This window comes from Vipera ursinii (genome assembly GCF_947247035.1).
Source record: "Vipera ursinii genome assembly, chromosome: 3".
Classification (NCBI taxonomy): domain Eukaryota; kingdom Metazoa; phylum Chordata; class Lepidosauria; order Squamata; family Viperidae; genus Vipera; species Vipera ursinii.
Window position 1 is genome coordinate 189,572,535 of NC_139516.1, and position 11,990 is coordinate 189,584,524.

At 39.8% G+C, this 11,990-nt stretch overlaps 1 protein-coding gene across 4 annotated transcripts in view; it reads right to left on the bottom strand.

Annotated features, from left to right (window-relative positions):
* The window catches only part of STK3 (serine/threonine kinase 3), a 118,388-nt gene extending 110,357 nt beyond the window's left edge, over positions 1–8,031 (bottom strand). For all 4 annotated transcript variants that reach the window (XM_083358951.1, XM_083358954.1, XM_083358952.1 and 1 more), the window contains exon 1: positions 7,805–8,031. In XM_083358951.1, the coding sequence (XP_083215077.1) occupies positions 7,805–7,827 (23 nt within the window). In that variant the 5' untranslated portion in view covers positions 7,828–8,031. The remainder of the gene's footprint in view (positions 1–7,804) is intronic.
* Positions 8,032–11,990: the final 3,959 nt, after the last annotated feature.

Genomic DNA, 11,990 nt, shown 5'->3' on the forward strand with positions numbered 1-11,990 from the left:
TCAAATCTGGCTATTCCAGAGACCCTTGGGAATAGAGATGAGGAGCACATGTCTGTTATAGATGGGAATGCTGTTGTTTGTTCCCTAAGATATTATTGCTTTGGCTTTTTTGCTTTCTCATTGATATTATTAACATCTCTATCATATTGCAAGCTGCTCAGAATCCCACATGGATTGGAGCACTAAACTAAAATTCAATGGTATCCTTTTCCTTTTCTATATATGCTACAAATTCTAACACGGAAATTATTCCATTATAATACAACATAATTCATAATATTTAAAATTTGTATGTCATTTATTAGAAATCATACACCTCTCTCACAGAGCTTTCAAAAGCTGTTTGATCTTACATAAACAAGACAAAATGAATCGCAAGGCAGTGTAGCCCAAGACTGATAAGAATATTTACCACACAACACAAACATAAAAGGGATAAATTAAGACCAATGTGATACACTTCAAGAATTATACATAGTGGTGTTTGGTTTCATAGATTATAAAATTACAAAATCCATGAACTGGAACAGGGGTTCCCAACCAAGGGTGCGAGATGATATTCCAGGAGGTGCAAAAACTTGGGTTTTCAAAATTATAGTGTATATGCATAATTTGTTGCTGTTATTTCTAACTTTTGTAAGGGATTGAAGAATATATCAAAAGCGTTATAGGGATGCAGGGTATAGAAAAGGTTGGGAGCCGCTGAACTAGAAAAAAATACTCTGTCTCTGAATCACCACTTAAAATACGGTAAGCTATTCTAACGTCTCTCCAATTTAAGTTTGTATTTAGTTGCAAGAAGTCCAAAAGATGAATTCTATCTTGAATTTCAGGTCTATTAAATTTCTCTGTAGTGCAGATACCATAGTAATTGACCAGATAGGGGGAAAAGAAACTCAAATTATCATATGTTCAATTTGTTTTGTTTTATTTTGTGTGCATATGTGCATGCATGCATGGACAATTCTTTGAAGTTTTCTTGATAGCATTTTCAGAAATGGTTTACCATAGTCTTCTTCCTAGAACTGAATGAAAGCAACTGGCTCAAAAACCTAGCTAGAATCTATAAAGCAGGAATTCTGTTTTAATTTCCCATCTCCATAAGCAAAAACAACAACACCTTGGGGAAAAAACATGTATTACTGAGAATACATCCTACATGACTTAATGGAATTCATTTTTGAATAGGCATACGTAGCTGTCTTTTATTGCAATGTCTGTAATCATCTATTGGAAATTAAAGAAATAATTTACTTTTCTACCCCTCCTGTGCAGATACCCAAGATACATAATGGGACAAAGAACATAAGTTCTGATGTAGTAATAACAGAGAATAAAGTTTTCTTTCCTCATTTTTCAGAACACATACTCCTATATTGAACTGCAACATACATATAGTCCTCGACTTACAACCATCTATTCAAAGTTACAAGGGCCCTGAAAAAAGTGACTTATGACCAGTTTTCATATTTATGACCTTGTAACATCCCCACAGTGATGTGATCAAACTTTGGGTGGTTGGCAACCAGCATGCATTTACAATAGGTGCAGCAACCTGGGTTCTTGGGATTGTCATTTGCAACCTTCTTAGGAAGCTTCTGAAAAACAAAGTTAATGGGGAAATCTAGATTTACCTAACGACTGCATGATTCACTTAACAACTGTAGTGATTTGCTTAGCAACCATGGCAAAAAGGTTGTAAAATGGGGCATGACTCACTTAACAACTGCTTGTTTAGAAACAGAAACTTGGGGTTCAATTGTGGTCCTAAATCCAGGATTACCTGTATTATCACACTGCAATATAATGTCTTCTAGTACACATACATACACCCATCACAAAATAATTATAGTCACAATTCACTCAATTCATATTTTTAATCTTAAATTGTATTCTGTTGTTCTTGAATGATTGCTGTTTTAAGAGAATTATATTAGCAGGTTTTTACAAAAAGGTTATCAACATTAAATACCAGAAGATAACTAATTAGAGGCCTTCGCAATTGTTAATTTATTTATTCACTTATTAAAAAATTATATAGCAGCCCATCTGCTCAAGGAACTCTGGGAGGATCTACTATATAGTTCTCTATACTATAAAGGAGAAAACATGGCTCAGTGATAGAATAAAGAATGTTTTACATGAATTAAATCCACAGTTTGATGCATCTCAAATTATTAGATGTCTTTTTTCCATTCTTCTTTTATGACATGTAAAAATAGGGAGGGGGAGGAGGAGGATATATACATGTGGGAATTTTCAGGCCATTTTCTCAACATAGAAAAGTTATTGAACAATATTACCCAGGTTTTTGAAGTTATAAGTGTAAATTTAAAAATTTCTTCCAGTTGCTAGTGCAAGCTCCATGGTTTGAAATAATACTTATTGAGATTTTAAAGATGTATATGAATAGGACAGATGTACCGGTACTTAGATTTACCAACATGATCTGGATTTGTCCAACTATGATGACATATGAGGCAGAAATCTGACTTGTTAATACAACTATGGAGTAATCACTATACATTAAAGATGAGGAATCAATCAGGAACCAACGTCTTTGGATGCCTGTGACATGGATCAATCAGTTATCAGTTGACAAGTCCAAATCAAGAGCTCAATCAGCCCAGATCAGCTGCTGTGAAGTGCCCAGAGGCACATCAAAAAGCAATTCCGTCCCTGAAAATGTCACGCAGTTGCTGGCAGAATATCAAGACAAAATAAAACTAGACCACAGCCATTCAGCCCAAAAGTGTTGTGATTCAGCGTCAGCCTGTGATACCGGCAGCTGAGTCTGATGATTCTGAAGAGGAGGAGGAGGAGGAGGGGTTTGGAGAGCCTTTGGTGTCAGAGGGAGGCTCTGATGCACTGCAGGACTCTCAGCCTGGCCCCTCCCATCATGTTCCTCATCAGACTCAGCCGTGTGAGCATGAGGTGTGAGCATGAGGTATTGGACGTATATGATTCACAGCTGGATCTATTCAGGGACGCTTGAAGCAGGAGGCAATCCAGCAGACTAGAACAAAGAAAGGCCATGAGGCAACTCGGTGAGAGGAGAAGGCAATGGGAAGCCACGCCTTGGGACTGCTGATAAAAGGGGAAGGTGTGGGAGGTGCTGGTTGCTGAAGGCAACCATTTGAAGATCTTCTGCTAGAGTCCTGGTCTGTTATTCCTGTTTTAACTCTTGTTTGAACTTTTGATTTCTTTGTAAATAAATTTGGTTGGGTTTTTCCGGCCTGTTGACTATAAAAAGGGGTTGTCCCTGACATTCAAACAGGGCCGGTCGTAGGCTGGAACAGAACAAAAAGTTCATCACTGCTTCATTGTCTCCAACATTTCAAGGACTGCTGGTTCTTAATCTGTGCTTATATGTTATAAGACTTTGTACGTAAACCTTTTTTCCAATTTATAACCAAGATAATGTTCACATTTATTCCACAAAACAGCTTTAAAAAAGAAACTACAAAGGGCTCTGTACATGAACTTCCTTTTTTTCCTTCAGAATATTCATATGCTCAGAAGTTAGATACCATATATGGCTATGTCGATTCATGCTAATAGTATACTTTATGTGCTTCTTTGGTTTAGGTTTAACGTTATTCCTATTTTTAGTGCAGCGTATATGTGCACAAGGGTATGATTTCAATGCTGAGTATACAAAGCCTGAATATGGCCTACTGTACTAAAACAGCATGTAACTTTTAGGGTCAAAAATTCTCATTTTCCTCATTATCTCATCTTTTCTCAAATTAAATAGCAACAAATACCTGACATGGTCACACATATCATAAAACTAACACTGGGCATCCTACAACTTCCATTCAGAAACATACCAGTACAGTTGACAGGAAAAGAAAAACTTCACAAAGAATCCACAGAGATTCTATTAAATTACTGAGGGCTAATATAGAAAAAAATAGAGCTGTATTATAGCATTATGTTGAATACAAATAAATGGTCTTAGTTTCTTTCTAGCAGTTCCTTTGTATTTGAAGTCCCTCCTCCAACAGCTCAATCATTCATTTGCATGGAATTTCTGGCCAACTATGCTGCTGCTCAACTACAAGACTCAACTGAAGGTAGAAGGCCTTAATTCTTACCAAGAACAGAAAAACAAACTGTCAAAAACAAGCTGTATCGGAAACATTCCAAAGGAAAGTTCCAATAACTAGTATAGTCAGGGCTCATATAATTTACCAATGAGAAAATAAACAGGATGACAATTTCTGGAGGTGAGGAAATTGGAATTTAATCTAGATCTAAAATGACAGGGGGGGGGAAAGAGCTGAAGGTGCTTAATCAGATTTAATATACTCATTAACCTAAGCAGCAGAGGATAAAAAAACATTAGGCACACCCACTAATATCAACTTCCTTTCTAGTGTAGTTGCATAGCAATATGGAAACTCAATATATAAATTATTTTCTTAAGTGCCACCAGTCATTCTATCTAAGAGCCTACGTCCCACCATTATAAAAATAAATAGCTTATCCTTCATCCACAGCCTATGTAAATACAGTCATGGCCGAAATTGTTGGCACCCCAGAAATTTTTCCAGAAAATCAAGTATTTCTCACAGAAAAGTATTGCAGGAACACATGTTTTGCTATACACAGGTTTATTCCCTTTGTGTGTATTGGAACACAACAAAAAAAGGGAGGAAAAAAAGCAAATTGGACATAATGTCAAAGAAAACTCCAAAAATGGGCTGGACAAAATTATTGGCACCCTTAACTTAATATTTGGTTGCACACCCTTTGGAAAAAATAACTGAAATCAGTCACCTCCTATAACCATCAATAAGCTTATTACACCTCTCACCCGGAATTTTGGACCACTCTTCCTTTGCAAACTGCTTCAGGTCTCTCTTATTGGAAGGGTGCCTTTTCCCAACAGCAATTTTAAGATCTCTCCACAGGTGTTCAATGGGATTCAGATCTGGGCTCATTACTGGCCACTTCAGAACTCTCCAGCGCTTTCTTGCCATCCATTTCTGGGTGCTTTGTGACGTATGTTTGGGGTCATTGTCCTGCTAGAAGACCCAAGATCTCGGACGCAAACCCAGCTTTCTGACACTGGGCTCTACAGTGCGACCCAAAATCCTTTGGTAATCCTCAGATTTCATGATGCCTTGCACACATTCAAGGCACCCAGTGCCAGAGGCAGCAAAACAACCCCAAAACATCATTGAACCTCCACCATATTTCACTGTAGGTACTGTGTTCTTTTCTTTGTAGGCCTCATTTCGTTTTCGGTAAACAGTAGAATGATGTGCTTTACCAAAAAGCTCTATCTTGGTCTCATCTGTCCACAAAACGTTTTCCCAGGATTTTGGCTTACTCAAGTACATTTTGGCAAACTGTAATCTTGCTTTTTTATGTCTCTGTGTCAGCAGTGGGGTCCTCCTGGGTCTCCTACCATAGCGTTTCATTTCATTTAAATGTCAATGGATAGTTCGCACTGACACTGATGCTCCCTGAGCCTGCAGGACAGCTTGCATTCCTTTGGAAGTTGTTTGGGGCTGCTTATCCACCATCCGGACTATCCTGCGTTGCAACCTTTCATCAATTTTTCTCTTCCGTCCACGACCAGGGAGATTAGCTACAGTGCCATGGGTTGCAACTTCTTGATAACGTTGCGCACTGTGGATAAAGGCAAATCTAGATCTCTGGAGATGGACTTGTAACCTTGAGATTGTTGATATTTGTCCACAATTTTGGTTCTCAAGTCCTCAGGCAGTTCTCTTCTCTTTCTGTTGTCCATGCTTAGTGTGGCACACACAGACACACAATGCAAAGACTAAGTGAACTTCTCTCCTTTTTATCTGCTTTCAGGTGTGATTTTTATATTGCCAACACCTGTTATTTGCCCCAGGTGGGTTTAAAGGAGCATCACATGCTTGAAACAATCTTATTTATCCACAATTTTGAAAGGGTGCCAATAATTTTATCCAGCCCATTTTTGGAGTTTTGTTTGACATTATGTCCAATTTGCTTTTTTTCCTCCCTTTTTTGTTGTGTTCCAATACACACAAAGGGAATAAACCTGTGTATAGCAAAACATGTGTTCCTGCAATACTTTTCTGTGAGAAATACTTGATTTTCTGGAAAAATTTCTGGGGTGCCAACAATTTCAGCCATGACTGTATATTGTAACAATTTAATATGAACAAAATCGGACTTTAAAAAGAGGCTATAGTCTTCTGCCATTGTCCATTTTACACATATTTTCAAAACCCATTGTGGTAATACCAACATGCAAAGAGATTTCCCAAGCTTCCATTTTCCTACTCTATCATGAAGACAGAGTCAAATGCTTCTCTGGCGGTCATTTTAGATAGATAGATAACCTTTATTGCCATTTTTTACTGTGGGCACAATGGCACACATTAAAAATGAAATTTGGTTGCTTGCTCTCACAGTGAACACATACGTAACACACTTTTAAATATAAGTAACATATAAATATTAATCACTGTCCATTTTGAATACATAATGGAAGGAGAAAGCTTTAGAGTTCACAAGGTTAATATTATATGGAACAAAACTGTGACTGAATCTGGATGTTCTGCTTCAGATACCACAGAACCTGCTCCTCCCAGAAGGTAACAAGGAAACCAGGTTGTGAAGAGGATTGTATACTGTCCCAGACAATCTTACAGACCCTTTATCAGAGAACCATTGGGGACATATTCTCTGCACCCAGGAGGCATCAGCACGGAGGTCTTAGGTGGTCGGTATGCATATATAACTTCATGAGAGATTGATTTCTACTCCATTACTACCAGAATCATGGTTATGTGGGAGGTCTTTATTACTCTGTGGGCTTAAGCACCACACAGTACTATACACCAAGGACATATTAACAGTATATTGAAGCTTTCATATAATTCTACTGCCACACAAAGGACCAGGCTCAAATTATCTTATTTGGGACACATTATGCAAAAATCCAGCTCTCTGGAAAGATGTACCGCTGGGAAAGATGGGAGAGGGGGGGGGAGAGGACAACCAGCAGCAAGGTGGATGGATTCCATTGCAATGGGAATGGGTGCCCCATTGGGAGACATGACAGAATGGGTTATGGATAAATTATCATGGAGAAAATCTACCTATGTGGTTACTAGGAGTCAAAACGACTTGATGACACATAATCAATATAATCATACTGCCATACCAAGAAGTGAACGATTAAAGAATGTAAGTGAGTAGATTATAGTGTTTCCCTAGGAAAGCAGGCAGTGAGTCTCACACGTCCACGTGATCGTTTGCAGGCAGGAATTACTCTATGGTAGAGTTGTAGAGAGCAAGAGAACGAAGAGATGAACCCGAGAACGCTACGTGTGTATTTAAAAAAACGTATGGGTACAAGAAAAGTCCATTTCTCTCCAGTGGATGTGCCCTGAGGGCTTCTTTACACGTACGGATTATTCCCAGCGATGCCTTTCAATCTATTGGACTACAACTCCCATCTCCTCTAGCCAGTCCGTTGGAGGCATCAGGCTGGGAAAGGCTGGGACAAAGCCTATCTTCTGTGCCATCCAGAAATAGGAGGGATGAGGAGGTGCCCCTCGCGCACCTACACACACATGCACACGGCAAGCGCAGAGGGTGAAGCAAAGGCGAGGGAGACCTCAACCCGAGAGGCCTGCCCGGTGACGAGGAGTCCAGGGTTCGAGGCGGGCGCTCAGGAGCGGCGAACTGCGGGACACGCGGCCTACACCGGCCTTTTTCCTTCCGCCCAAAATAAACCTCGCTGCCGCCGCCTCAGTCTCCCGGGAACGAGGGAGGCCCTGACCGTTACCTTTTAGGCGCTGCCTGCTCCATTCTGACGGTCGGCCCCACCAAGGCGCGGTGCTCTGCTGCCACCCTGAAGGGGCCGGACAAGGACCAATCAGAGAGCCCGAAGAAGCACCCCCTCAGGAAACTCTGCCCGCAACTTTCTTCCGCTACTGGCCCTTTAAAAAAAATCAAACACGCCTCCTCTCCCAGGGGGCCGTTGCCGGACTCCAATACTCAGCTGAACGCTCGATGGCTACTCCAGAAATACCGCCCCCCCCCAGGCCTCCAATTGGCGGAAACCGCGCGGATCCAAAACGCGCATTGGTCTTTCCAACTGCCAGCCGGAACTCCGGAGAAGACGGAAAAGAAAGTTGCTTCAGGCCGAGCGAAACTGCCTGGTGCAATGCGATAGCGGCCGGCAAGGGAGTTGGTGTGACGTCATGGACAGAGGAACGCGGAGGAGAAAGGTCTTCTTTGCCCATCATGCGCCGCGCCAATGAGTTGCTTTTGAAGAAGGATGCATCTTGGGTTATGTAGTTTTTAATAGTGTGCGCAGGTTTAGGGTGTTTTAATTATCATTATGAGCTACTGAATAACTTGCAGCGTAGTATTTATTACTTCTGAGTAAGTGACGTGTTTGCACGACATAGTAACCCTTGGTTTACTGAATCATGCTTCCCTGAATTCAACCAGAACTCTAGATTCATTCACACAAACCACTGAACTCAAAATAGCCAACCACATTTTAACTTAGGTCTGTTTCTCAACCTTGGCAAATTTAATATGTGTGGATTTCAACTCCCAGAATTTCTCAGCCAGCTTTAAGTTGCCAGGGCTGAGAAAAACACTGACCTAGAGTGTTGTTCAAAACCAGTGTCATAATCACAAGTCCTTTTGATTTGATCCTGTATATTGAAGAAAACCTATATGTACAATGTATTTCAACAATATAAGTGCCAACATCCAGCTCAAGAATCCAAATAAAACTCCAGGTTCATTCTGTTTCAGAAAATCTTACTGTTTATTTAATACATGGCATGGTAATGTTGAGGCAAAACTAACTCTGAGGTTCCCAGACACAAACCAGTTCATAGAATTAAACAGTAATTTCTCCGGCAAAACCCCCATCCTCTCATATTATCCAGGTAAACAATTTCACTTTGTTATGGGAACTGTCTGCTTCCTCTCCACACCTGCTGCAGTGTCCTTGGAAAGGTTTCAGGCTCTCACGGTCTTCAGCAGAATCAGAGAGGTTTCATTTCTCCATGCCATTCTAAAGCATCACCTCCTTCCCGCTTACTATAACGGCAAGTTGAAACGAAGAGGCATGTAATTACCAAAGTTTCATTCTTCACAATAAGTTGTCATGTACCAGATCCTTGAAGATTTGTAACTTTTAAGCAAAACTTCAGAGCTAATCTTTTCATCTTTTTCCTAGTTTCAGGGACATTATTTCTCCCATACACACACCTACCCCTGTTTTATTCCATACTGTATTTCTCTCTTCTCACTCACTCTCCCTGAGGTTTGGACAGACAACAACAAAACATTTACTCTCCCAAAAGGAAAAATTTCCTAAGTGTATGTGCAGGTAAATGTTTTCAGAATGTCTGCAGATACCATGACAGGCAATCTGGAACATTCAGTGGTAGAGAGGAACTACAAAGGACAGTTCTTACAACAGCAGGTTTTAAGCAGATCTAATGTTAGAAGGATTGTGCACAATCTCTGGTTATTCTTAGGAAGGCCACAGAATAAAAATATAGGCTATCCATTTGTTTTAAGTGTGCGGATATTTCCCTTTAAAGCATGACACAGAAATGTGTTACTCTTATTAATCTACCAAATGGCACATTCTATTCTAATTAGAACTACCAAAATTCTTTGCTTGCATCAATCAGAATACTTGAGCAACATGAACATTTCATAAGAATGGGATAACTACCTTGACATGTTGCAAATCTAGTTCGCCGAAGAGTTGGACATCTAATGTTGTCTTTGCTGATTTGATTTCACAGAAGGTGGGAGAAGGAACGGTGGAATCTGCAATCCTACACCCACTTCTTATAATAAGAAGAAATCATTTGAATAAAGGTAAATGGAATCTTCAGAAAAAGTGTCCATGTTATCCTTGAATTCATAATGTCAAAGTGAGGAAAAATAGAGAACAGTCAGGTTTGTATACTCGATTTTGAAATCCTGAAGAAAAAGTGTATCTAGAGGGGATGGGAAACCCTATGAAATGAGATACTAAAGGTGCAAATACAAACAATTCCCACTAGAAAGAAAAATGGGGAACATCTAAATAGATTGGGGTGGATACACTAATATTCTTATCCATGACATTTACAACTAAAGCCTTTCTGTTGCACTGGTGTAGTTTGATAATGTGGCGAAACATGTCTGGCCTGGCTTTCCATGTGTTGAGATGGCTAGGGTTGTTTAGCAATCCTACAGACACATCTTTGTCCTAGATTTTGATCTTGGCCGCTTCTGAGTTTCTCATCATGTGCACAGCCCTTTCTAAGATTAAAATATCTCTACATTTTTTTGATCTTGTATGGCTTCTTTCAGTTACTTGTGCTTTGGCTAGTATCGGCTTCAAATAGTGCTTAGCCACAGGGGTTTTGGGCAGCCTCATTTCCTTTTACCACCAGCCATTCAGAGCATAGCTGCCTTTTCTAGTGAGTTTGAGCGCCTGACATGGCTGAAATAAGTAAGGCAATATTTTGTGATTTTTGCCTTAAGCAGCTTGGGAACAGTACTTTGTCCAAAGTGCTCCCAGTCAATCTGTCCCTAAGGTGTCACATCTGCTAACTCAGAATGTACAGTCAACAGCTTTTCCATTCAGCCATCTTGTAGTGGATTCCCAGGCATTGTTGCCCTGTCATGAAATCAAGCACTTTCATAAATCTATAGGGTGGGGGGAGCGGAACAACCATTTTTTCATTAGATTTTTCAAGTCAAGGAGATAAGCATCTTTATCCTCAGCAGCAATAGCAAATGGATAACACGTGCTGTGCTTGGATCCCTATATCCAGCACAGAATTGTTTAAGATCAGAATGGCTTATAAGCACAATAAAATAAGCAACTAAAGTAAGCAAACATAGCTTTATTCTCTTTACAAAAATGTTTCTACAATACCACGTGTTAATCCGATATTAACCATAACTACTTTATTCCATGTAGGGGAAAAAGCTGGAACTATATGTAGTAGGCTAGATAAAATATTCTTGTGCTTGATGTTGCTATCCATTTAATCAGATCCAGTTTTCATCCATTCTCCATGCTTTCCAATCTTGTAGGGCTTCTTTCAGTTGTTTAATGCTCTGACTAGTGTTGCTTTGACGGTGGCTAGCCACCATTTTTTGGCATCCTTGTTTCCTTTTATTGCTGACTGTTCCAAGCGTAACTACTTTTCCCAGTCAGTTTGAGTGCATGACATGCCCGAAATAAATAAGGCAGAATTTTATGATTTTGCTTTCCCAGAAATATGTCTGATGTTATTATTGTGCTTAGAGCTGGGATTTAAATAATGAATGGGATTTAGATTAGTCATCATTAATTTGTCTTAACTTCCTTGTTTTCAATAGACCAATAGCCAACAGAGCCATTCCTTACCTGCCTTTCCCTCTGTTGTTGTTGTTCTTTCCCTTTATCAGCATCACCTACGGGCAGCAGACATGCACTAACTGGTTTTCTATAACAAAGAGGAGGGAGCTACCACAATGACCTGGTGCCTTTCAGCTTGGCATCCTTCACTACTGTGTAAATTTAAGTCTGTCTTCTGATACTGTTGCTACACACACACACACACACACACACACACACATTTTATTTCTAAGAACTCAAGGTGCTCTCTAAAAGATTGCAAGTTTTACCTGAAAAGTAGAATTGATTACAGGTAGTCCTCGACTTATGATGACAATTGAGCCCAGAATATATGTTGCTAAATGAGAAATTTGTTAAGTGAGTTTTGCCCTTTTTTATGACTTTTCTTGCCACATTTGTTAAGTGAATCACTGCAGTTGTTAAATTAGAACACTGCTATCACGTCACCCCTAGTCCTTCTTTTCATTAAACTACCCAAAGTCCTGGAAAAGAAAAGGAAATGAGAAAGTAACTCAAAATAACTTCATCTTGATACTCTTGCATAAGAGGGGGCAGGACGCTCTGTCAGGCTTCCAAGATTATGTTCATATCCCCT